This window comes from Hermetia illucens, chromosome 3, assembly GCF_905115235.1.
Source record: "Hermetia illucens chromosome 3, iHerIll2.2.curated.20191125, whole genome shotgun sequence".
NCBI classification, from domain to species: Eukaryota; Metazoa; Arthropoda; class Insecta; order Diptera; family Stratiomyidae; genus Hermetia; species Hermetia illucens.
Genome location: NC_051851.1, coordinates 161099678 through 161126370, shown reverse-complemented (window position 1 = coordinate 161126370; position 26693 = coordinate 161099678). Strand labels below are relative to the sequence as shown.

The following is a 26693-nucleotide window of genomic DNA, read 5'->3' as shown; positions in this document are numbered from 1 at the left end:
TTGGAGGACCTCGGCGCAAAACCGGGATGTGTGGAGTTCCTTATTAAGGCAGGTCCAGACCGGATACCGGTTGTTGCGCCGTTGATGATGATACCTTGTTCAAAAGGGGACGCAGCCCAGATTCTGGATATGCAAACATTTTGACGCTACGACGGCGGAAAGGCGAGATATATTGCGGAAAATCGGGCGCCAGAGGGGCTCGCTGAAATCCTAGAAAATTTAAATTTTCCACGACCCCCGGGTCGACAAAATGGCCAAGAATGCAAAATCGTCGGAATCCTGTGGGAGACACCTTGATCGAAAGGGGATGCGGCCCAGATTCGGGAAATTCAAGAAAGAGTGTGAGAAAGGGGAGCAGTAGTCTTAGTCCTAGCAATTAGGACTCGTTTGATCCCTAATGAATGGTAAAACAGTCATTTCTTTTCGTTCTCAGTAACGAGAAATTATATTAATTCAAAATGGTACATTACATATCCTTAAAAATATTTTTAAAAAGTGTTTGCATCAATAATAAAATTTTCTTAACAAATGTTTGTACAATAATACGCATTTTTTACAACTTTTGCTTATTAATCACAATTAGGTAGAATTTTCGATAGTAAACGGTAAAGAAGAGTAGGCAAAACTTAACGTTGTTAATTAATCGCTAGACAGTACTTTCTACATAAATAGAACGAACAAACGCAAATGAACTAATTAAAATTAATAAGCTTAACATATAATAGCAGCGAATATAACTTTGTCAAATCGTTAGAATTATAAAGTTCTTTGTTACATATTTGCATCGTTTCATTCACTTTTAATTAGAATAAAATTTACAAGCTGCGTGTTTGTGTTACCGAAAAGAGTCTCTGTGTGTCTATATATATTTGCTATTTAAATATAAATTATTCAGCTCTCAGCAAGTACTTTCAACATTGCATTTCGTCAAAGGAGAATAAATACATTAGCTAAACAAGTAGACCTACAAAAGTGAATACTAGCCTTAGACTCTATGCAATATTTTAAACCTATCTATGTCTTGAAATTCTTTGATTTTCTTTGTAGATTTTCAGTTATATCTTCGTTAAATACATACATCAAATAATTTCATTGTTGTTTCATAATAAAATGCAAAACTACGAGTCGACCTCATGATCTTTCATATTTCCAGGAATTTTTGTTTGTTCCTAAAACTTTTTCATTGTTTCAAAATCACAGTATATTTCATGCTCTCGTTTCTTCGTGTTCTGCGCTTCAAGAGCGACGTAATTGATTATTTGTAAGCTTTAGCAAAAAAATGCATTATACACAGAAACTGTGGAAAATGTACAATATACTATACAGATAAAAAGATACAAAGATAGAAAGAAAACAAAAAAAACTTTCATTTTTTCGTCCCAAAGATAAGCTCTCATTTTCATCCCCAGATCGGTTGTGTCGCTCACCCAAATCGTGTTCATATTTGACTTTGCAATTGTGAAGGCTCCTTTTCAATGCACTATTTAAAACCCGATATAAATATGCTACTGCTAGCAAAGAACGTATGGTAAAGCGAAATCCTTCGCTTGGGTCTAATCCCTCAGAGATTTCGCGTACACTACAAAGGATGCTACCAAAATGCAACTCATGCGATTCAGTGAACGTCAAGTTTCAGCCCTATTGCACTTGGATTGTTTTCTTTGTAGATTTTTCCCCAGCTCCGTTTTGATTTAGAACTTTAATCATTTTGAGCCCCTTCACAAACACCAGACGTTTCGTGTTTCAACGACGACTATAAAAAAATGTAAAACAGTCCTTAAATCAGAGGATTAAGGGGGAGTTCGTGCCTAAAAAGTTGACTAATTGTTAAAGTTTTCGGGTAGAGCCATGAAACTGTTCACGGTCGGGATTGTCATAATTTAAAATGCTAATAAGGGATGTAGTCGACCTGGTTTGACACAGGACTTAATCCTCCCCAGTGAGAAAGTAGCAACATTCTGGAATATTTGAATTTTTTTCGACCCTTTTCTGAACCGAATTTTTTGGCATTTTAGGATAACATAATAGCCCAATATGCTCGGTCACTGAATCGAGTAAGAAAGTCATCCGATTATTTACCGCAGAAATCGACTGGAAGTAATTCGATGGACATCGACTCTGCTGTGCATGCTCTGAATCACAGAAGATATATGAGAGAATCATATATTTTCCTGTGAAGCTACTCCCCTGGATGTAATGTGAGAATCCGCAAAGGAAAAATCTGTTCGAGGTGTTTCGAGGAATTTAAAAGATTCCAAATTTATCAGAGTTCTTTAGAAAACAAAACTGCGGAGTTGGAAGGATCTTTTCTCCAATTTTCTTGTAAAGAAATTCTGAAAATATTTCTTTATTCATGGCTGAGATTAAGATATGAAAAGCTTGGCAGACTTCTATTGTGTCTGGGAATGTGGTTACGAAAACTAGAATCGTACAGTATGGGCTGAAGACTTTGAGAATATTCATATTCATTGAATTTTTTCTGCGTCGTACCTTTTGGAGTTATGAAGTGACGCTACGTGATTGCAATATTTTTGATAGTTCAAAAATAGTAACTGGGAAGTTTACAACTAAGAAGAACAGCTGCTATAAATAATACGTTTCTTTCCTTTTTATTTTCTACCTACATCATATCGTTTGAGTGTCCATAATGGGCTGGAGAATTGGTTCGACTATTCACCCCACTACCACCGCTGCTGCAGCATGATCTGCTCTGATTGGGTAAGCGTACACCTCGGGTCAAGTCTATCGTATCTCCGTGGGCTCGCATTTCCCTTTCGGTCGCCTTTTCCAGCTTTTGCCATTGTCGAACGGCCAACACGAAGGCTTCGTTTACGTTTAATGATGTTTTCGCTGAGGTTTCGATAAAACTAGAAATATGATATTCTTGGGCCCACGATGAGACTTCTTCTGCACTCACTTGTCGATACTGGGGTTCGATGTCGTTCTGTGAAAAAATGATAGAATTGATATAGTTATGAAATGCAGTTTACTAGCTAAAATTATATAATAGTTTGTGCTTTGATAAACTTCAAAGAAGCATTTCCTCCTGCTACATAGTTCCATTTTTCGCTAAGGCATTTCCAAGAATTCCACCGAGCGGTTCTTTTAAAAACATAAAACAAGCAAAGTGATGCCTCAATATTCCCCAGCGACCCGACCCGACATATTGTTTCTGATGCAGTCAAAATTAACTGCTGCAAACTTTACGCCCATTGCAACGGACAAGTGGATGCGAGCCTTGGCTCGCGAAGAAATTTTTCATGGTGTGGACAGACTTGTATCACTATGGGCTTCAGCATAGCTTCCACAACCTCCTTTTAATCGTTAAGGAAAATTGCCAATAACAACCCTCTCCCCATTATTTTTGAGGACATTGCAGATCTACGTATTAGCGCACTCCACCAAAAATACCGCAACATTACTACTGAATGGAGTATCTCTCAGTCAGTTAAGCATGGTATTCAGCAATAGATCAGCATTTCTAGCTCCCCAGTCTTCTTGAAAGTGCGTCCTTTACCACTCCAGAGGCTCACTGTTACGCGAAAAGAATTGAATGACTCTATTAAGCAGGACATATACAGACATTCGAATAGCAATTGGTCATCTCCACTCCATCTGGTGCCTAAGCCCAATGGCGAATGGTTGCCGTGCGAAGATTATAGACGTCTGAATGTTCAGATGATTCCGAACTTGAACCCCGCTTCACCCATCTAAATTCTTGCGAATTACTTAACAAAGTTTTGTGTTTTCTGCCTGGCTAAGTTTTCGCCTGTGCCATACGGCGAAAACCTTCCAGAGATTCATCCACTCTATACTAGGAAACTTGGACTTCTCTTTTGTCTACCTGAATGATGTGCAAGCTGTGTCATCCAGCGCGTCCGAGCATTTGACCCATCTTGAATGCATTTTTCAACGCCTCCTTGGCAATGGCCTAGTTCTCAAGTGGAAAAATTTAGATTTTCCCAGCAGGAGGCGGAATACCAAGGCCATTCCATCGCCACTGACGGCACACGACCAATACGATTGGAGACCTTAGAAGAAGATTCTTGGGCATGATAAACCTCTACCGCCGTTTCCCGCCTAAAGCCGCTTACCACTAAGTCTCACTTAACGCATTCCTTTTTTTTCTTAAGAGCAAGGAATCGCGGGAAGTTGTGTGGTTTCCAGAAGCTGTCTTAGCATTTGAAACCACCAAACAGCTGCTGATAGACACTACACTTTTGGCAATTCCTCAATAAAATCCACTATTAGCCATGTCCGACGATGCCTCACACATCTCAGTAGGTGCTCTCCACCAGATAGTGAACCAACGCTTGGGTTTGTTCTCAAAGCAATTGAATCTCGCTCTACGGAATTACTGCGCCTATGATTGTGAGTTACTAGCGACGTATCTGAGTATGAAATACTTCCATTTTTCCCTTGAAAGTAGGTCGTTCATCGTGGTCACGGACCATAAACTTTTCTTTCCTTCCTTTTTCCTTAAGGTAGAAGCCGACAATGCGGGCTTTCGCCAATTTCGTCACTTAGACTACAGCAGCCCGTTTACATTCAACATGTGCCCGCAAACACAATTTATGACGCTTTGTATAGTACCTTCAATTCAGCCGCAGACGATTTGTCGATAATCGCTGCCGCCCAGAAGGATAACACGCTTCTTCAGAGCATGCAATCGGACTCGAAATGTAAATCTGAGGAGTTGCCCATCTTCGGCTCATTTTCCTCTATCTGCCGAAAAGGGACCTATTACAGCATTTCGCCTTGTACACGATCTTGCGTACCCAGGCACGGACGACGAAACGACAAGCCTCTAGCAAATAGTTCCGGTCTTCCATGAGCAAGGATGTGAACTCTCGGGCTAGAGAGTGCATCGCATAAAAAAGGTGTGAAGTCACGAGGCGCGCTAGGAAGAGAGTACGTGTATTCCCTAAGTCAACAAAGCGCTTCCACACCGTACACCTATGATTCGAATGGTTACAACTATTGCGTCTCGATCATGGATCGGTTTTCGTAGTGGCTTGAGGTAATTCCCCTGAACGACATTAGAGTTTAGTCAGATGTTGACATACTCCGTTCGAGCGTGGAATCCCCGCCGCTAGAATACCAGCTATAGTAGTTACAGACCAGGGAATGCAGTTCGAATCTGCTCTCTTCTCGGAACTCGGAAAGTTCATAAGATTCAAAGGCCAGTGGACAGTACCAATACCAAATTTTTTCTAGAATGGATTCATCGTCACTGGCCAACCTGCCTCTCTTCGAGATTGGTATGTTTCTCTCCAGGAGTCAAACCTTTCATCTACCAGGACCGTTAGTGTGTAGTGATAGCCACACCCTGTACGAAGCGAACCTACTATTAACAAAATGCTAAGAATCTAGACTGGAGGGTCGAAAAACACCTCCAATCCAATGTGTAATACAAACCGTGCCCATTAGATGGTTTGCAATGGTGGGTAACTGATTGTGTCCGAATGGAGTCTCACTGATACCTGATGGGAACTATAGCACGGCGCACTTTCTAATCCTCATACCCGTGGGAATCAAATAAGTACTAAAATCAAGAATACAAAGAAGACAAATAACAACAAACAAGCGCAACCCCGTACCGAACACAAGCTGGCCAAATAGGCGGCGGCATATCTCCGAACCACTAAGCTCTACGAGATCACCCAAAAAAGAGAGAAGTTGGGGAGTCAAGCAGTGGAGCCAAGGCCAACGTTGGCATACTGCGAGGACTACAACCAACAAAGCCCAAGCAAAAGCACGCCTGAGATCATTATGTCAGACGTCAGGAAGGACATAGACATCATTGGCTTAGGTGCTAAATGGTACTTGCATTATCTGAAGGAAAGCCTGAAACCAGAAGAATCCCTTAAAAAGGCTCAGGATGGACCTAAGCCATTTTTATCGCCCAGAAAACAATGAACAGCGGACATTAGTCCACATAAAGCCTGAACCCAAGAGGGAGGACGTCCCCGCCTTCAAGGGGGACAAGTTCTGTGCGGCGCTCAAACCTGATATACCCTTAAATGAAACGGCTATAGAAAAAGTCACCCAGATCACCCAATAGATGCCACTATGTAGTTTGGTCTGGAATTACTTCTCGGATAGAAATCTCTGGTACAAGACGGGTGAGGGTACAGGGCTCGGTACAGGGTTCCTTGCTATGGAATATCATGCATAATGGAGTGCTTTGACTTTTAGAACTACATCAGATGAGGCAGCATTGGTGCTGGCGAGAATGATCCCAGTCGACATTCTGGCGAAATAAATAAGTGTATGGTATGCAAGATCTATGAGAAGGCGTACAGAATGCAGGAATTTGGGAAAGTCAGAATTGTATGGATGATTCACCGAATTGTTCTGTATGCAGTGGCACACCAGAGGATGCAGATCTTGCAATGTTTCACTGCCGAAGTTACGCGAACAAGAGAGGAAACCTGAATCAAGCGCTGGAAAGTGAGCCCGGAGAGAATAGTTGCAAGATGCTGAAGTCGAGTGAGATCTGGCTTATGGTTTCTTTCACAATTGTTAAAATACCGAATGAGCTGATGTAGGAAGTATGTAGAAGGAAAGCTTAAAAAAGAAGCACGAGTGCCTAAAGGCAAACCCACCCCGCGAGGTAATACCTAAATGATGGTCCCCCAGGGCTGGGACGGAACAGGCCGAGGGTAGTTCTTAGAGGATGCGAATTCTGCACGCAACCGCCTTATCTCAGACGCTCGCGCGGATGAACTCAATTGGACGTAACGATTTTTACATCTCCGTGTCTGCATAAGAAAACCTTTTCCGTCAACGATTCTCTAGTCAGCACACAGGTTTCTGTGGTTTCTTGGTCTGCCTATAGTCCTATCCTGGCCCTATAAGATTTTTTTCTAGTTCCTGGCTCAAGCGGAAACATGAATTATCACATGTCAGGCGTGCCTTCAGCTCTTGATTAGATTATGGCGTATCAGACACACTAAACGCATGATAAAAGAGGAGGATTCAATATATCTGGCGCTATCGTCAATAAAAGAAAACTGCTGAAATCAGAGAGAGAAGGGGATTAACAGCTTATAAATAAGCGAAGATGAAACTTCCAGCACTGAGGTAGGAGACTAGGTCCAGGACCACGAAGAGACCAAGCTCATGGAGAATCTAGTCTGTGGTAGTGCCAGAAAAACTTGTCCGCTAGGTTAAACTGCAACTGTGTGTGCAATACCGTTCTGGATCGCTATCGGTGTTCATCAAGGTGTGCCCTTTCCACACTCCTCTTCTATTTTGCCATCGATACTATAACTAAATACATGTATGTTCCCCCAATGCCTCCCAATAAAGGAGATCACGAGCAACTCGCCCAAACGCAGAATGATCGCCTCATACAACACGGTTTCCGACTAAACCTGAAGAAAGCGAAGTTAAATCTGAAGACACAGTTGACAAACGACCACAATGAATGAATGTCACTGAGAATGAGCTGTTCAGATCTGGGCGATTTAAGTACCTTGGATAGGAACTCTCGAACCAATAATGAGCCATACCACAAAATCACTAACATTCGATAAAGCCGCGAATCACAAGTTTTGATCGACTCATTAACCAACGCTTTAAATATAGAATCTACAGAGGCATCGTTCATCCTGTTGATCTCAATGAATCCGAGTGCTGGGCAGCCACTAAAGATAATGAAGGCCGCTTCATGGTCATGGAAACAAAAGTATATCACTCGAACAGCGGCATAATTTCTATGATGATGTCTGAAGTGGAGAACTTGCGAGGGAAGAGCCTTTGATGGTATAATCATGTCATCCGCACTGGAGAAAATTTTATAAGCCAAGACCGAATTAGGCATCCAAATCGATGGAAAACGGCCGAAAGATTAAAATTTCATCGAAAACTCATGTATAATCTTCGTCCATACAGAAAAAAGTATGTTGGTCGGCAAACCCAGGTAACTTTCCAGTGTCCTTTCCAAGTTGGACCAAAGATTCAATCTCGCTAAATGAAAAGTGAAACAGAAGGCGACGTTTTAAGACGATTTTTCATATTTACCAAACATCGAAACGCGTGATGGAAACAAGAGAAGTTTTCTTTTTTCGGTCTTTTTTAATGTTTCCCCTTTTTCGCTAGCCCCTATTGCCGTCTATGGTTCTGAGTACTGGCTGACTATAAAAGGCAATGAATGGCGCCTCGCGGTAACAGAGGCAAAGATATTGCGTCGGAATAGTGTAGGTTAATATGGGGCTGTCCCGATCGTGGAAAAATAGCGAAAGAGCTGTCTTCGAAGGCATGGGCATGTAATTCGCGCTGATGAGAATCCACTTACTAGGACTGATCTGAACATTTCGATTTGGAATAGATTTGACTCCATCCAGATTAGGCCTATGTCTCATTGTCAACAGAAGTTAACAGGGAGTATCAAACGAAAATGCAATCCCTTCAATTTTCCGTCATTCTATCAAGCATTCTGTTCAATGTGCGTAGCTGCGCCGGTTATTTTTGCCTTTCTTCGTGTTATGGACTAACTGGTTTTACCTCAATTTTTGTTAGATATATGTTAGGTTGTAAAGCCCGCCCAAGATCTCACGACATATGAGTTTGGTAAAATGAGGAAAAAGGGATCGAAACAAAAAGGATACTAACCAATTTTCCCAGCAGACTAGTATAGTGGATGTAAGTGCGTTTACAGGCATTTCAATGATGCTTCATTTAGGAGCGAGCAGATCTAAGCTGTGTTTAGTTACCATTTTTTTGGCGAGATATAGCTGTGTCTTCTCAGTTGACAATAGTCAACTTGGGTTGTTCGTTTGAATATCTACGAATTGCGGTATTGCGAAAAAATTGACCTTGACATCGGCTCCAAATGAAACACATACCCATAGATCCAGCTATTATCCAAGGTTAACGCGAAATATTTATTAACACTCAGCGGAAGAACTCGTCCCATCATTATACTACAAGCCATGCTCTTTGAGAGGAAGACTTGAGGGGAAGGAGGTACTTTCGTCCAGACCCCGAGTTTTAGAGAGGCAGAGATGAGGCAGCGTCTGACGATTTGCCGCTGCCCTGGTAAGAAACCGTAAAGCCGTCATCGCCTCACTTTTAGAAAGAGTAATATTATTGCGCTCTCTAGAATCATCCACGAGCGCTTCGTGGATCTCTTCGACAGCTTATCCAAAGGAGGTTATTATTTTCAGTTCTGGAGTCTTCTGTTTTCTGTTCTGGGAACATCAACGCCTTGCTAGTCATAGTAAAACAGCTTATGAACTTCAAATCAATCTTTATCTACTTTTCTTTAAATCTCGACGAAACGTTGCCAGTAAAGAGTTCTACGATCTCACTTCATCAAAACAAATACCAGCCCTTAACCTTGAGTTCTCAATTAATTCAATGCCATTTGGATTAAAACATTCACTTACCTTGCTACCAACTACAATAAACGGAAATTGATCTGATTTAACGTCGGCATATTTTAAAAACTCCTCGTGCCATTGTATCAGACTCTTGAAGCTGTCCCGATCGTTTATCGCATACGTTAATAAGCATATATCCGACCCTCGATAGAAGGGTGTCCGTAAAGCACGGAATCTCTCCTGACCAGCTGTGTCCCATATCTGAAAGAAACCACAGAAAAAACATGTAGAATATTTGCTTACAAGGAAATGACGAAAATGATAAGCCTACGCTAATTGCTTCTGGATTGACTTTGATAAGGTGAGAGCGATAAGACCCGGGCATTCAAATATTTGTTGTTATTGAATAATGAATTGCGCAGAACGATTTGGATAGCTGCACCTACTGATTTGTTGGTATTAACGCCTTCGCGATAGGAAATGTTTGAGAATTTAGCAGCGTCAGGAAAGAAACTTTTAGTTTAAATTTACTTTGTTCTGATTTATAAAACGTGAACATGAAGTTAGTCAGAATATGTAGATCCCCTTTTCGTCATTGTTACATATTGCATTCCAACTTCTAGAGAGATGACGATGCGATGAACGAGCCGGTTAAGCATCACCTCGTACCCCGGGTTCAAATCTCAGTTGCGTCATGAATGCTTGTGTTTGCTTCGCTTGTACAAGTTTATCAATTGCATAGCAGCATGACGGTAACGAAATCGAAGCATGGGACTGTGTGTGAAAATAATATAGGGGGGCATGGGCATATAGCTACATTAGGCAGAGGCATACAAGGGCGCAAAACATAAGACCAAGAAGAATGTGCTGTGTTCTCTGCAAGGACCGGGGCGTGTAACTTCGAGACTGCGTGAAGTGAAAAGTAAAGCGGGAAAGAAGAGCTGACTTTTTGCTCTTCAGCAAATAGTATCAATATATTATAGAAGCTCACCATCGTAATGTCCTGAGACATTGAGCTGCCATCTTGGTTCAAAATATGTTACCGTCGTGTAATACGTACGGGGCCATGGATGGGAAGTTGGATTCGCCTAGGTCCATTGTCAGAGAACAACAACAACGAACGGGTTAACACCTGCTTTGTGGCATAAGCTCAACGCGATGGAGAACGAGACCTCAAAATTCGGAAGAAAAAGCCCTTGTGGGAGCAGATTTCAAACGCACGATCCGGCAGTGGAGCGTGGCTCAACCAAAATCTTGTGTAATAGGCGAGTTTTTTTAGAGATGACTGAAGAATAGGTCTTAAATGTAGAAAATATTCCGACCTTTCAGGGTATTCGTTACAAAAACACTATCTCGGACGTGATTTTTCTAACGAAGTCCTCAATGCCAAAAAATGTAAAAGTACAGAGCACCAGAGGATTCCATGACAATTCCTTCAAAATAACAAACAGTTCCTCTGAATATCCTGACAACGAACATACGTACCGCAAAGTTTATCCTGTCGAAAAGCAGGAGGACTTGCAGGTGTATTGTGGGCATTCTGACAGGCCATAATTCACTAGCTGGGCATATGTTCAGAATAGGAATTATCGAAGATGATACGTGTCCCTCCTGTAATGAGGAAGCGTAATCTACGGAGCATTTCCTATGTGAATGCCCCGCCTATGGACGCATTAGGCATCAGATCTTTGGTGCCGATGTTCTCCAATTGCGACGGATAGCATCACATCCACTAACGGAAATCCTACGATACGTTAACGAATCCGGAATATTCCGTTAGACGGGGGCGGCGAGTACAATGGGCCAAGACGGCCTGAGTGCTCAGAAGCTGTAGCTTCCCCCCCACTATACACACACACACACAAATATCCTGACATCCAGTATATACCAGGTGGAACACCGAAAAAATTGACGTCCACAATTATTCACTAGTGGACCTAACGATTAGCCCTATAACATCAGCTTGTGATGTAAAATGATCAGTTCCTGAAAGAAGCAAATTTAACTTCGGCAATTTCACAGCGCATGGGAGACCAAGTGGATGTAATACTTAGATCTGCAGAGTACAAAATCGCGAAGAAGAAACTTCTCCGTATAATCAATGGACAAGAGCGTGTTGGTAGGAAATAATGTAAACATAAGGGGGGAGCTCATCAATTACCCGACGAACCGACGTTATTGACGAGGGCGTAACTGAAGGCTACCCACTCTTCACTATATCCCCAGCAAAAGCCTGAAGATTGGATTGAGACACAAACCGGACTCGCCACGCAGCAATTCACCCTTGATAGCATCGTTCTCGCTTAAAGATGACAAGGCTCAAACTAATAAGCAAAAGCAAGGACGGGCCTGATTTACGAGCGCGTGATCCTCTTACCATGATGGACCCCACGGGAAAACTACTCAAGCTGAGCAAGCTAAGGTTGGTTGTGTGGGAAATGCGATAGATTTGGAGTAGGGCGATCCACAATCGATACAATCCTGGAAGTGGTCCAAGTGGTCAAGCAAGCCGAATGGTTTTTCTTGTAAAGAACCAATTTTGCGTAGCGAACAGATATGATAGGGTTGGGAAATCGTTTTCACTTTCCAGACTACATTTTGCGAATATTGAAAGACTACTGGCGATCAAAGGGTAGTATAGGCCTCAGGGCGAAACGGGGACCCACGATGGAACATAAAACCTAGGAAACGCCTACTGTATCAAGCGCCTAAAAACGGGACAAAATGTACCAACTGGTCCGCCAGGTTTGGGGTTGGGTAGGACTGACAACCCTACACGAAAAACCGATGTTACGAAGCCACGGAAGGAGCCTCGGACAGGATGGATTTCAAAACAACGAACCCGGCAACGACAACGGATTAACGGTTTGCGCATTTTCTCATGGAACGCGCGTCCCTGTACAGACCGAATACTGCTGAGCAGCTAGCAGATAGAGCTGGATGAAAGCTTATACACGTTGATGCTCATCCTGCCGAGACAAAAAGGGAAATCTGATTTCGGACAGAATGGGCATATTGGAGCGATATGTTGAGTATTTTGATGAACTGCTCAACAACCAAAATACCGGCGAGTTGGCGGTCCCACCAACTGAAGACGACGGACAAATGCTGCCACCACCAAGTATAGAAGAAACAGTCCGTGCAATTCATCGGCTTAAAAGCCATAAGTCGCTAGGAGCCGATGGAATTACAGCCGAATTGGTTAAATATGGAGGCGACCAATTACACCAAGCGGTTTATCAACTGATGCTCAAAGTATGGGACAGTGAATCAATGGCTGACGATTGGCAACGAGGCATTATCTGTCTCATACATAAAAAGGGAGATATCACACAGTGCAGCAATTATAGAGGTGTCACGTCGCTGAGTACCATCTATAAGATATTCTCCGCTATCTTGCTAGGACGAATAGCTCCATACGCCCAGAACATCATTGACCCATACCAAAGAGGCTTCACTCCAGGCATATCAGCAACAGATAAAAGCAGCAGGATCACTATCAAGACCATTCGACATCAACAACAGTCTACGACACAGGGATGTCCTATCATGCGTCCTCTTTAACCTGACCCTCGAGAAAGTGATCCGTGATGCTGAGGTAAATGCAAAAGTTACGATCCTCTTTAAGTCCACCCAACTACTGACCTATGCTGACGATATCCACATCATGGGAAGAACCACCCGAGACGTACAAACTGTCTTCATCCAGATCGAGCAGGCGGCGCGAGGTCTTGGGCTGCACATCAATGAAGGGAAGACAAAGTATATGGTGGCAACGTGAGCACCGAAAGCCAACCGATCAACAGCATCAAACCGCACTGTTCAAACGGGAAGAATAAAGATAGAGGAATACAACTTTGAGACCGTTGACAATTTCTCTTATCTAGGGTCGAAAATCACAACCGATAACAGCTACGATGATGAAATCCACGCATGGTTGTTGTCAGCCAACAGAGCCTATTTCAGATCCGCTCGAAACGTCTCATCATAGGGTCAAAGCTCTTATTGTACAAGACAATGATCTTGCCAGTCCTCATGTATTCCTCGGAAACTTAGGTTCTTCGCAAGAAGAATTGCGAACTCTTGGCCGCGTTCAAGAGAAGAATCCTCCGAAGAATTTTTGGCCCCTACATGAGGATGGACGATTCCGTAGCCTACATAACGACGAAATCTATGAGCGATACAATGACCGTCAGGTTATGGATAAAATCCGGCTCAATAGATTACAGTGGGCAGGTCACTTAATCCGTATGGATGAGGATGATCCAGCCCGGAAAGTCTATAAGGTATAAGGTCTATGGTAGAAAAAGAAGACGAGGCAGACCCTGGCTGAGATGGAGCGATGGCGTAGATCAGGACGCGAGACAGCTTTTATGGATATCGAATTGGTGGACCTCGACGAAAAAGCGGGATGTCTGGAGTTCCTTATTAGGGCAGGCCTAGATCGGATACCGGTTGTTGCGCCGTTGATGGTGATGATTCTGCATTAGCGTAAGAAAGGAGGCGCTGATATCAACCTCGAAAGGGATCACCATCTAATTGTTGCTTGCATCCGTCATTGCACACAGGGTTGGAGAGCTTCAACCTCCCAACACTGACTGCTTATATAATCCAGCTGTCGTCCGATAGTGCCAGAGCTATCTTGCTGATCGGGCGCCTGTTGCTTTGAATAATCCACCTGAGAATATTGATGAACATTGGTCTGCCATTAAAAATGCTCCCTTCTCAGGCAATGTTCGGTTAAAGTAAGAAATTGGAGGTTCTAGTAATCGTTTCGAGTGGTGCCAAGCGTTCCACACTCGAGCTTTGATACTGTACGAAAACTTGGGAAATTCAATATAGTGGGCACCGTAATAAAAGAAAGTTTATTATTGCGTTGGATAGGGAAGCAGAAAGTGTCGCATGCAGCAAGGATTTCACAACCCCATCACGAAAGAACTAGCATATGATCGCAAATCTTTCGATGGTCAGGGACGGTCGGCTATCAAGGGACTCAAGCGGATTAAAGCCGCTGAACTGCGTTAACTATTCATCCTCGGAATCCGAGATCTTTCCCAGAGGGTGACAGAAAGGAATAATCGTTATGATTCTGAAAAAGTTACCCGTCTTAACTACCGGGATTGGTGAGGAATTTGCGCGCTTCCTGCTGTCGCAAAGATAATAGATAAAGCAATCTCGGGACATATCATAAAACATTTGATCGACGGCGATTCAACTGATTTCTCTTCTAGATCCGCCTGGATTGATTACATCAACACCCTTGGGATGATTGTTGAGCAACGTGTGGAGTTTAGATCTCCGCTTCATCTGCTCCTCATCGATTTTAATAAGGCTACCGACATCGACATATTGAGGTAAAATTCAGAGAAGTCCAAAGCAGAATCTACCTGGGTTGTACCCTGTCGCCGATATTATTTCACCTCGATATAGGTGACATTCTCCATGCTGCCTTGAGTGGATGGCTTCAATGGACCGCAAGATCCTTCCTTGAGACACATCGAGTGCTTCTTCTCCCGCCGAGGCATGGACCTTGCAGCCATAGGCAGACTGAAGATAAAGACCAACAAAAATAAAGTTCTCATCTGACTGGTCATCACACTTTTCCTATTTGCAGTAATGGGAAGAGCAATTAAGGCGTTGATCAATTTGTAAGAAGCAGAGCGCGAAGGGGATAATTATCATCAGGTTTAAATATAGCGTGTGTGCTTCAATTTTTTCGGATTTGTTTTTGTCAGTCAAATCTGAAAAATATTGGATTGGGGAAAAAGAAATGTAGTATTTTTTCAATAGATGGCGACACTTAAACATATCTTGTGTTGTACTTATCGCATCGGGTCATACTATACGGCGATTTGAAGACTCTTGTAGCACAGATACAAGTGTCTCTTTGACAGTGTTGGAACTGGGTATAGACCATAAAATCGTTTGGAACCATCTGCAGAAGATTGGATTCCAAAAAAAGCTGGATGTTTGGGTGCTACACGATTTGACGCAAAAAAACTCTTGTACCGAATCAACGCCTGCGATGCAATGCTGAAACGGAACGAATTCGACCCATTTTTGAAGCGGGTGGTGACTGGTTATGAAAATTAGATCAAGTACGAGAACCTCAAGCGAAAAAGATCCTGGTCGAAGCGCGGTGAGTCGGCCCAAATCATCGCCAAGCCCGGATTGACGGCCAGGAAGGTTTTACTGTTTGTTTGGTGGGATTGGAAGGGAATCATCCACTATGAGCTGCTCAACTATGGCTAGACCCTCAATTTGGTCCTTTACTGTGAGCAACTCGACCGTTTGAAGCAGGGGATTGACCAGAAGCGGCCAGAATTGATCAATAGGAATGGCGTTTTGTTCCACAAGGACAACGCTCGGCCTCATACATCTTTGGTGACCCGCCAGAAGCTACGGGAGCTCGGATGGGATGTCCTATCGCACCCACCATATAGTCCGGACCTGGCACCAAGTGATTACCATCTCTTCCGGTCCATGCAAAACGCTCTTGGTGCTACTAATTTGGCCTCAAAAGAAGCCTGCAAAAACTGGCTGTCTGAGTTTTTTGCAAATAAGGAGGGGTGTTTGATAAGGGGGGGATAATGAAGTTGCCTTCTCAATGGTACATATTCGACTTAAATCGGAAAATTCTTAGTATGTTAAATAAAGCGCAAATTTCGATCACAAATACGACATTTCCTTTTCCCCAACCCAATATTTGAATCTAGTGCATAGTTTCCTCCGTGGTCTATTTCATACTGGCAACAGTCATTTTTATAAAGAACCCACTTCTTATCTCATATCTCAATAACCAAAGACCAAAGACAAAGAAAACAATCCGACTTTTGTCTATTAAGGTATAAAACACAATTGTTCAAGCGATCCTCTTTGTTCCTAAGGGATAAATCGTGATGACCTCAGGAATCAATCACAATATAATCCGAGGAATCGAATTCTTCTTTCTATGCTGGTACGATGTACATTGAACGTCTCCAGCAGTTCAGGAACAGTTAATTTGTCCTCCTGCTTTAGTGCCACTAACAACTCGTCACTCTCAAGCTTATTTGGCGATTTGGGAAATCCAAAAAAACTTATGCACATACCCTACCTAACAGAGGGGTGCGCATAATTTTCACCCCGAACCAGGAAGTTCTCCCTACAGTCCCGCGACTGTCTTATGATGCATAACATACTTTCTTCGCAAAGTGGAAAAGTAGGTCAACCCAAAGTTACTTATCCACCTGACGCAGAACAATCGAAAAATGAATTTCTTGAGAGTTGAAATACAATAGGCAAGGACCGTCAACGCTGATGCCTGGATATCGTTGCGAGCTCAATGCTATGCTGGAAAATTTTCAACACTCCCATAGGCCAACCGAGGTTTGCAAACGTGTCATGACTAGGCTTCTACTCAGGCCAACGAAAAACGGTGCTAAAAAAGATAGCAGACAGGGAAGGAAAAAGGCTGTCATATAGTATGGTACTTCGTTTATTTTCATTCGTTATGTATTCACAGAAATTTCCATGAGATTCGTATATGCTGATATGTTTCCGCTCTTCCTACATAGTGTGTTTCCTATCTCTCCTGAATCGTTTGATCGATATTCATGAACATTTGATGCATAAGAATATGCTGACTCACAACTTCAAATGTTTGTCATCAAATAATGATAGTTCCCTCGATGATTTGCAGTTTTACCGGCAACTTACGGACGGCTTGAAGCAATGCACTGCTCTCAACTTCGTACCCAGTATAAACTGGTTTGTCTTGGAATCAGGATAAAGGGGACAACCCCCGGGGGAACACCACGATTAGCAAGTGTTGCAAATAGCCTGAACACATCCTTTAATTGAGGCAATAGTTGAGAAACGTGGAGGCCACATTGGCCAAGCAGGGACCTCAGCCCTCATACTCGCCACACCAGACACCAACAATGCTAACAAGCCGGAAAATTTTATCTAGGAGTGAACCTTCCTTCTCTCCTTTTAAAACCATCGAACGTACCGACCAGGGTACATATACAAAATTCGAATTTCTTTGTTGTCAGTTCAGCGTAGCGTGAATTGCCCCCGAGAGAATAACATGTTCACGTTCACGTGCCAGGCTGCAGAATTTAGTTTCTACTCTCAATTGACAAGAAATGGAGAGGGAGGAATGGTGCTCCTGAATTTTTCCTTCGTTTTCTTTCATATGTTGATTTTAGTCCTCAGTCCATGCTTTTAAAAGTATTCTGTTTACTTTGCATACTCCACAGGAAGACAATTTTTCCCTTCATTTCAATGAGACCCGAAATACTATGAAAGTGATTTCTCGAGGATGCTTCCTTCTGAATACTGCAAATATTTAAAGTACTTCCGAGAGCGAGTCATCTTCGAATGATAAATATTTGCTCAAGAACATGATAAGTCACACTCCCCGGACTCTGTTGTATATCCATGGCTGCCGTCACCGGGCGTCGACAACAATCTGCATGTGTTAATTGGTGATGCCATTATCAGTTCGCTAATTGTATTCGGGGGTCGTTTGCATAAACTTTGCTGCGGTCATCACTATTAACCGAGCTTTTAACGCAATTTACTCTTTAAATCCATTTTCCGCCAATTAATAAAAAGACCATTCATCACTCCAATAATTACATGAAAAATTTACTCAACCACCGCCAACCACCACTCCCAGTGCCATCAATCCTGCCGGGGTTGAAACACAACGAAAAATGCAGGCACAGGGACGAAATGAGGTCGACCAAGATTTCAGGGATTCCACAGCTCACATATTAACACTAATGAGGCTATCATAATTTTTAGAGGATCGGTCACGCTCGATTTACTCGAACCAGACGCTCAACGAGGTGTTCATCCACATCTCTCCTTGTTCGCTGTGCAGACTTATCCTTTTTTCCGAAGCGCCTGAATGAAATTAATGAGTCATTATAAATCCAATGCGATATGCTGGCCTTGGACGCGGCAAGCGGAAGAACATGAAACAAAAGCGACCATTCTCCCTGCTATAAGCCAGAGAAGAGAAGAAACAAAATATCCACGAAATCGGCAAGGACAGAGGTTCCTGTTTTTCCTTTGCCCGACAATGATTCCCTCACCCCCTCGAGGCTTGATTTGTAAGCAACAGATGATGATACCCATTAGGGAAATAAGAAAATGACTACAAGACTAAATAAATGAATGATTGAAGGGCGAGAGCAGCTCCGGGGGTGGGAAAATCGAAGTGAAATTGATGATGATCCGAGTAGGTGATAAGTTGTATCTGAGGGTGACGAATCAGTTTCAGCACGGAGACAACGATGATTTCTTTCCTTCAGTGATTGTCTTTTGCTTTGCAGTTTCACAGATTTTTTTACCCCCGGAATACTTGCTTCTACGAGAAAAAAACCTTTATTGGAATGGTGGTGGCTTCGAACAGCTTTGTTTTAGCGCTAAGTATGCCATAATTGGATAAGATTGATATAAGAGTTGTTTCAGCAGATTTGACTTGAAGGATATTGTTATGATAGAGGTTTTTATTGGATTGCGTTTATTGTTAGACAATTATCTGCGGATACAAGATTTACTGGCAGATGCTGTCATAAAGATATCCAGCGTCTGAAGCGCTTGCATTTACATTGGAGTAATTATTCCAGTAAAAGGTCCTGAATTCGATTCAGACCGAGCGGCAATTTTTAGTCCTTTTGTTCTATTATGTCATTTCGAAAAGTACTAATTAACAGCTTTCATCATGTACTCTCCATAATGAATCTTTCCTTTTTTAAAAATGACACCCCCCTTCGGCATCAATGGAGAGCCCTCGCCTTTTAGCACAACAAAAAATTCCGGCACTTCAGCAGATTCAAATTCCCCCACCAATTTCCGTGACAGATCGATCATTTTCGAGTAAATTGCATGTGATAGACAGATCTGGGAGGGGTGACCAGATTTCCAATCAGACGCGCAAAAAATGTCGGTTAGAGTGGTAAACTTGTTGATTGATTGTAGGTGTGGAGGAGGGGGGGCTCATACACTCATGACAGGGTATACATGGGAAAGTGTTTGCATAACTTGAGTTCTTTTAGGAAAATGATTATGGAAAGAAATTTGAAAATAGGAAGGCCATGTAGCGAGGAGAGGGTTGCAAAAAAGTGAATTCAATAATAACAATAGCTGCTAGGTAGGTAGGCGAACTCCTTTGATATTTCCCAACATTTAACACAATATAAAAATGATTTGGAGAAGAAACAGTCAAACAAGGAAGAAAAACGCAAGAATGCACCAAATGACGAACTGGTTGGCGTATAGTCGGAACAATACCAATTGCACCTAAGCAGGAGGAGCAAGATACTTCCAGGACGGTAGTTTAACCCATTCAACAGAATTTTGAAATTCCCACCGATATTAAAAGTAGCAAATAATAGAGTCCAGAGAAGCTACCTGAGCACTCTGAAAGGTGGGGAAGCAAGAAAAGAGTTCAAAAAATTCCTAAAAAAAAAGACCCTGACCTACATCAATCAATTTTTTACCCTGCTTGATACAAAAAATCTTGCAATCTTATTCACGGCAAGCCCAACTTGAACCTTATCTCAGGGGTCGTTAGCGATTTTTAAACGGGTCGCTTACGATACGAGGTGTGACGTCCCCGAGGTGCCCGAGTAAGTAGTTCTGCCCCCTAGCTGGCAGCATACCTGCGTCCTAGGTAGTAGCCTCGAAAAAGCTTCTCGGTGAAGAGCGAACCGCGAATGAACGATACACGTCGGGTCACACTGGGAGTCTCCGGAGCCGTCGACAACTCTCTGTCGGCGTCGACGGGGTGATGTGAGCGTAGCTCTGCCAAGGTGGTAGTTGAGACGTGTATCAGGAGCCAGCCCTTCGGGACCCTGGTCGGGAAGTGTGCATTGAACCGGTGTTAATAGACCCCGAGCGAGCGCTGATCCGTCCGTGAATTCCGAGATCAGCTAAGCGTAGGTCAGGCCTCAGGGAACTGAGGTAGGGGCTGTGTCCCCGACGGTATACCCGTTCTTGACTATTGCGGCCCGCTCCCTTGCACACGATGCGCTGGTACCTTTTTCATGGAGAATATTCCGAAAATAATAAAAAAAAACCACGAAACAACAGACAAGGAGGAAGAGCTGGGTGCGTTTGGGCGGAGCACAAAAATGCGTCGTTCACCGCAGCGATCAGTGAAAGAGGCAACGAGGGCTGATATACCCGATGAGACACCGAGGCGCCCAAATAAAGAGGAAGCCTCATCAAGTGGCGCGACTGACCGTGCGGGGATGGCAACTCCATTACCTTGCAGTGCCCCTGTTTTGGAAGTAAGCTCAGTGAGAAATGGTAGTCCTGAGCAGATGGATTTGGACACAAATCGAGTGGAACTGCATTCGACCGTCCTCGCTAGAGCCGAAGAGGAAAGGCTCATCAGAAAGTGCGCAGCAGTGGTGAAACGTATGCGGCCGGCAACGTTCCTGCAGAGAAACGTCAGCAAAGGCGTCAAAAACGGGCTGATGGAACTGGAGGAACTACTGGATCGCATTTCCTTTTATAGACGCACGTGGAGAGCAGCGGAAGACGATTGTAGAGCAGAAACAGTCGCACTCCCCGCTGAGAATGCTGCTTGCGTCAAACGGACCGCAGATAACCTTCTGCAAAGTGAACAGTGGTGTCGCAGCTGACACCGTCGTAAATTCAGTGATGAATCTGATAACGACGGCGTGTGAGGCTTCCATGCCCCGGAGAGGCCCCAGGCGCGACAAGCCTTCTATGTACTGGTGGACGGCGGAAATTGCCGACCTACGGAAGGAGTGTCATAAGCTCCGCCGTTTGGCACGTTTGTACGCCAACGAGGAGGCATGTGCCATAAAGGCACAATATAGATCAGCAAAAAGGAGACTCCGCAGCGCTATAAATAAAAGCAAAGCTCGCGGCTGGCAAAATCTTGTTAATGAGGTGAATGATGACCCGTGGGGACTTGGATATAAGCTTGTCACTCGGAAAATCGGGGCTCTGCGGAAGCTCTGCATACTGAGCACCGACCAGATGGACCACATTGTGCGGACATTGTTCCCCAGACACCCTTGTACGGGTTGATGTAAACAGCGCGGAAAGCGTCGTGGATTGCCCCCTTTTCACAATGGGAGAACTCGAGGAAGCGTTTCTCACTATGAAAAACAGGAAGGCGCCAGGTCCTGATGGCATCCCGGCGGAAGTTTACAAACTGGTGTTCCGCCAACGGCCAAAATTGCTGCTCGAAGCGTTCAACGCGTGCTTGAAGGAGGGCATTTTTCCTTCTCGCTGGAAAGTGGCCAGACTTGCGTTGGTCCGTAAGGGTAAAGGAGACCCGGAGCTCCCGTCTGCATACCGACCGCTGTGTATGCTTGAACGGCCGGAAAAGTGCTCGAGAAGCTCATCAGGGATAGACTCGCTGAAGCGATCCGTGCTGCCAGGGACTTATCCGCAAGGCAGTTCGGGTTTAGAATAGGGAAATCTACAGTGGATGCTGTTATGGAGGTCGTAGATGCGTTTAATCGAGCCGGGGCACGCAGCCGCCGATCTCGACGGATAGTGCTCCTCATAACGCTTGATGTCAGAAATGCCTTCAATTCCGTAAGATGGACAGATATGCTAGGCACACTAGAGAACTCCTTTCACGTGCCAAGCTATCTCTTGCGGATATTGAGGGATTATCTGAAAGACCGCTCCCTGTTCTATGAGACGCTAGAGGGCCAGAGGAGGATGGAAATCACGTCGGGAGTAGCGCAGGGATCCATCCTAGGGCCGGACCTCTGGAACGCTTCCTACGATAGTCTGCTGAGACTCGATATGCCTGAAGAGTCGCGCCTGGTCGGTTATGCAGACGACGTTGCGGCACTTGTTGCCGGACGCTCTGTTGAACAGGCGCAAAGCATATTGATGCGACGGGTAAGCGGATGGATAACTGCTCACGGTTTCAACCTTGCGCTGGAAAAAACCGAAGTAGTCATCCTGACCAGAAGGAGAATCCCGACCTTGCGTCCCATATCGATTGACGAGTTGACTATAGAGTCAAAACCAGCGATTAAATATCTTGGTTTAATGCTCGACTCGTAGATGGGCTTCTTCGAGCAAATCAAAGCAGCCGCGGACAGGGCTGCAGCAGGAGTCGCGGCCTTGAGTCGGCTAATGGCGAATGTCGGCGGCCCTATATCAACTAGGAGACGTCTCCTCATGGAAGCAACGCAGTCCGTCCTTCTCTATGGTGCGGAGGTATGGGCTGATGCCCTTGACAAAGAGGTGCATCGTAAACGCCTCGCTCAAGTGCAGAGGCGGGGAGCTTTGCGACTGGCGTCTGCTTATCGCACCATCTCCGAACCGGCTGTGATGGTGATTGCGGGAGTGATCCCCGTTGCCCTCCTTGCCAAGGAGCGGAAAGCTATCTATCGCCGTAAGAGTGAAAACTTAAGAGAAGTGGTTGCCCGTGAAGAACGTCAACGCACCCTTAACGAGTGGCAACTTTCTTGGCAAAATGAGCCAAGGGGCAAGTGGACTGCGCGGCTCATCGACAAATTAGACCCGTGGTTGAACAGAAAGCACGGTGAGATTGATTACTTCCTTACCCAACTTCTAAGTGGGCATGGAGGTTTTCGGTCTTACCTGCACAGGGTTGGGAAGGCGCGATCTCCTGATTGTGTGTTCTGCAATAGAGTGGCGGATGACGCTGAACACACCTTTTTCTCTTGCGAGAGGTGGGACGGCCTCCGCCAGCAGCTTTATGCAAACACAGGGGAGCTCTCTCCAGACAACATTGTCAGAGAGATACTGAAGAGCGCTGGCAGCTGGAATCGTATTGCGCATTATGTTCGGGCTCTTCTTACTACGAAGAAGATTGAACTCGATCGCCAGAGGGATCGGATGATAAGGGGTTCCCTGAACTAGCAACTCCCTTCCTCCCCTCCCCTCCCGTTGGTGAAAGGAATTCCCTGACTTGAAGGCTCCCAAAGCCGGGAGAGCGGCAGGGCTAGCCCGAAGTAATGTGTCAAACGGTTCCAGGCTAGTTCTCTGATGACAGGGAGGTGTTTAGTTGGTAGTCCGCCAACGTGCTGTTGCGGGAGTCCAACACTCTGTGCGTAAACGCATTCACCTACCCTACTCCCAAAAAAAAAAGCCCAACTTGAACCTGCCGGAAGGCCAAAACAAGGTCAACCACGAGAAGGAGTGAGCTATCCCAAAAACTTGCGGAAAATAAGGAAATTGACCTTGAGGATCGGCCAGCACCTGAGTGCACGCCTCTGTGTTTACCAAAATCAGGAATGTGAAAAACGAGCTAGAGATCTTTTCAGATGTTATATAATTTACAGGAATAGATAACCAAACAGAATACACTATTGCCAATAAATAAGACTACAAAGTGGACGTACTGGCCAACGCCAGAAAGAGCGTCCAAAACATAAATATGGAAGCCACGGAAATTGACTCTCCAAATAGTAAAAAGCCATAGGCTTCGAATCTTCCCACGACTATAACTAATCAAATCAATCCATTATAGACGAAACTGGAAACCCGACTACCACTTGTCCGTCGGGGAGACCTTTTCCAGAAAATGGAAAAGAAAGAAACGCCAAACGGGGACTTAAGCCACTGACTAGAGGGGGCTGCAAACTGTCAGAACCTTCTCCTCCGGTTGTACCAGGAAAAGCGGAACAAAAGGAAGCTGATGGAGTGGAGACTAGTTAATATCAAAAATGATCCATACAGACCCGATACTGGATACCTGTATAGGCTTCCAGAAAGAGAGAGAGAAACGTACTTCGGAAGAGTGTGAATTTTCTTGGGAATCAGGACACTAGCATTGCTGCACGTCTAGTTTAGACATAGACAACAAACAGAGTAAACTCCAATTATTTATTGCCCTCAAGGAGGAGGACAAAGCAATAATATTATCCTATGCTTAAAACTACTTAGAGAAGAGAAGTTAAAAGGACCAGGCTATTGTGCGTTGTAATTTCGGCGAAACCTAGGAATCAGAGAATGGAAGTCGACTTCCAGCTCTGCGAAAGGTACGTTGAAAATGTCTGCGTAACCTATTGAGTCGGATTTTATCCACAACCTAACGGTCATGGTATCCCTCATAGATTTCGTCGCTATGTAGGCTATGGAATCGTCCATCCTCATGTAGTGGGCCAAAAATTCTTCGGAGGATTCATCTCTCGAACGTACCAAGAGTTCGCAATTTTTCTTGCTAAAAACCCAAGTCTCCGAGGAATACATGGGAACTGGCAAGATCATTGTCTTGTACAGTAAGAGCTTTGACCCTATGGTGAGATTTTTCGAGCGAAACAGTTTTTGTAAGCTGAAATAGGCTCTGTTGGCAGCCAACAACCGTGCGCGGATTTCATCATTGTAACTATTATCGGTTATGATTTTCGACCCTAGATAAGAGAAATTATCAACGGTCTCAAAGTTGTAGTCTCCTATCCTTATTCTTCCCGTTTGGCCAGTACGGTTTGATGTTGTTGGTTGGTTGGTTTTTGGTGTTGACGTTGCCACCATACACTTTGTCTCGCCTTCCTTAATGTGCAGCCCAAGATCTCGCGCCAATCGCCACCTGCTCGATCTGGATGAAGACAGTTTGTACGTCTCGGGTTGTTCCTCCAATGATGTCGATATCGTCAGCATAGGCCAGTAGTTGCGTGGACTTAAAGAGGATCGTACCCCTTGCATTTACCTCAACATCATGGATCATTTCTCCAGGGCCAGATTAAAAAGGACGCATGTTAGGGCATCCCCTTGTCGTAGACCGTTGTTGATGTCGAATGGTCTTGAGAGTGATCCTGCTGCTTTTATCTGGCCTCGCACATTGTGGAGTGGTCAGGGTCAGCCTAGTCAGTCTTATTAATTTCGTCGGGATACCGAATTCTGTCATGGCCGTGTACAGTTTTACCCTGGCTATACTATCATAGATGGCTTTAAAATCGATGAAAAAATGGTGCAACTGATGTCCATATTCCAACAGTTTTTCCATCGCTTGCCGCAGAGATAAAATCTGATCTGTTGCTGATTCGCCTGAAGTGAAGTCTCTTTGGTATGGGCCAATAATGTTCTGGGCGTATGGGGCTATCCGGGCTAGCAAGATAGAGTTCTCCGTATTTTATAGATGGTACTCAGCAACGTGATGCCTCTCTAATTGCTGCGCCGTGTGATATCTCCCTTTTATGTGTGAGACAGATAATGCCTCTTTGCCAATCGTCAGGCATTGATTCGCCGTCCCACACTTTCAGCACAAGTTGATGAACTACTTGGTGTAACTGGTCGCCTCCATATTTAACCAATTCGGATGAAATTCCAACCGCTCCTGGCGACTTATGAATTTTAAGCCGATCGCACGAACTGTTTCTACAATGATTGGAGGTGACAGTATTTGTCCGTCGTCTTCAGTTGGCGGGTCCTCCAACTCGCCGATATTCTAGTTGTTCAGCAGTGCATCAAAGTACTCAACCCATCGTTCCAAATCCATTCCATTCCATTCTGGTGAGAATCAAATTTCCCTCTTTGTCTTGGCAGTATGAGCGTGGAGGTGTATAAGGCTTCATCCTGCTGACTTGTTGGTAAAACTTCCGCGCTTAGTGCGGTGACTCTCTGTACTTTTGAGAGTTCACAGGCAAGCTGGTTCTCTCGGGCTTCTTTTTTTTCGTCTGTGAAGTCGCTTCTCCGCTCGACGAAGTTCGTGATAAGTTTTCGAGCGTGCCCGCGTTCTTCAAGAGTACAACATTATTCGGTATACAGCATTCTTCCGTTCAGTTGCTAGCTTACATTCATCGTCGAACCAGCCGTTCAGACTTTTTTTTTCGATTGGGCCCAAGTATGTGTGTGATAATGTTTTTCAGATGATTGTGAAAATCATTTGTTGATGCTTCATCTCGAGGACCTCTGATGACTGCGATTATTGTGGTATCCATTTCCCCCCTGGTAGGTGCTACAAAGGGTTGTGTTGTGGATGGCTTCAGCGTTAATTCTTACTTGATTGTCAAGGGGGATTTTAGACAATAGTTTTATTCGAACCCGAAGCACCATGCCAACGAGAAAATGAACCGGGTCTATATTGGCCCCCTATATGTTCTGATATTCACCAAGGCTAAGGGTTAGTGACGTTCAATCCAATACGTGGGCAATTTGGTCCACGTTTGCTTGTGGACCGCTTTCCGCGCCAACCAGGTGCTTCCAACTGCCATTTCGTACGACACTGCTAATAGAATAATCAGCAGTCCGTTATGATTTGTATCCTTATGTAGGTTATGGGAGCCAATGCATCGCCTCAATACGGGCTCCGACCCTACCTAGCTGTTAAAATCTCTAAGTAAGATTTTGATTCCATACCTGGGACAGGCTTCAAGGATTCGTTCTACTGCCTCAAAGAAG

General features: G+C 44.2%; 1 protein-coding gene across 1 annotated transcript in view; it reads right to left on the bottom strand.

Moving 5' to 3' along the window:
* Nucleotides 1–422: 422 nt before the first annotated feature.
* LOC119651164 (ras-related protein Rab-9B) overlaps nt 423–26693 on the bottom strand; it is a 33931-nt gene continuing 7660 nt past the window's right edge. The window contains exons 2-3 of the mRNA XM_038054582.1: nt 9396–9590; nt 423–2944 (exon numbers count right to left, since the gene is read on the bottom strand). Of these exons, the coding sequence (XP_037910510.1) occupies nt 2621–2944; nt 9396–9590 (519 nt within the window). The 3' untranslated portion in view covers nt 423–2620. The remainder of the gene's footprint in view (nt 2945–9395; nt 9591–26693) is intronic.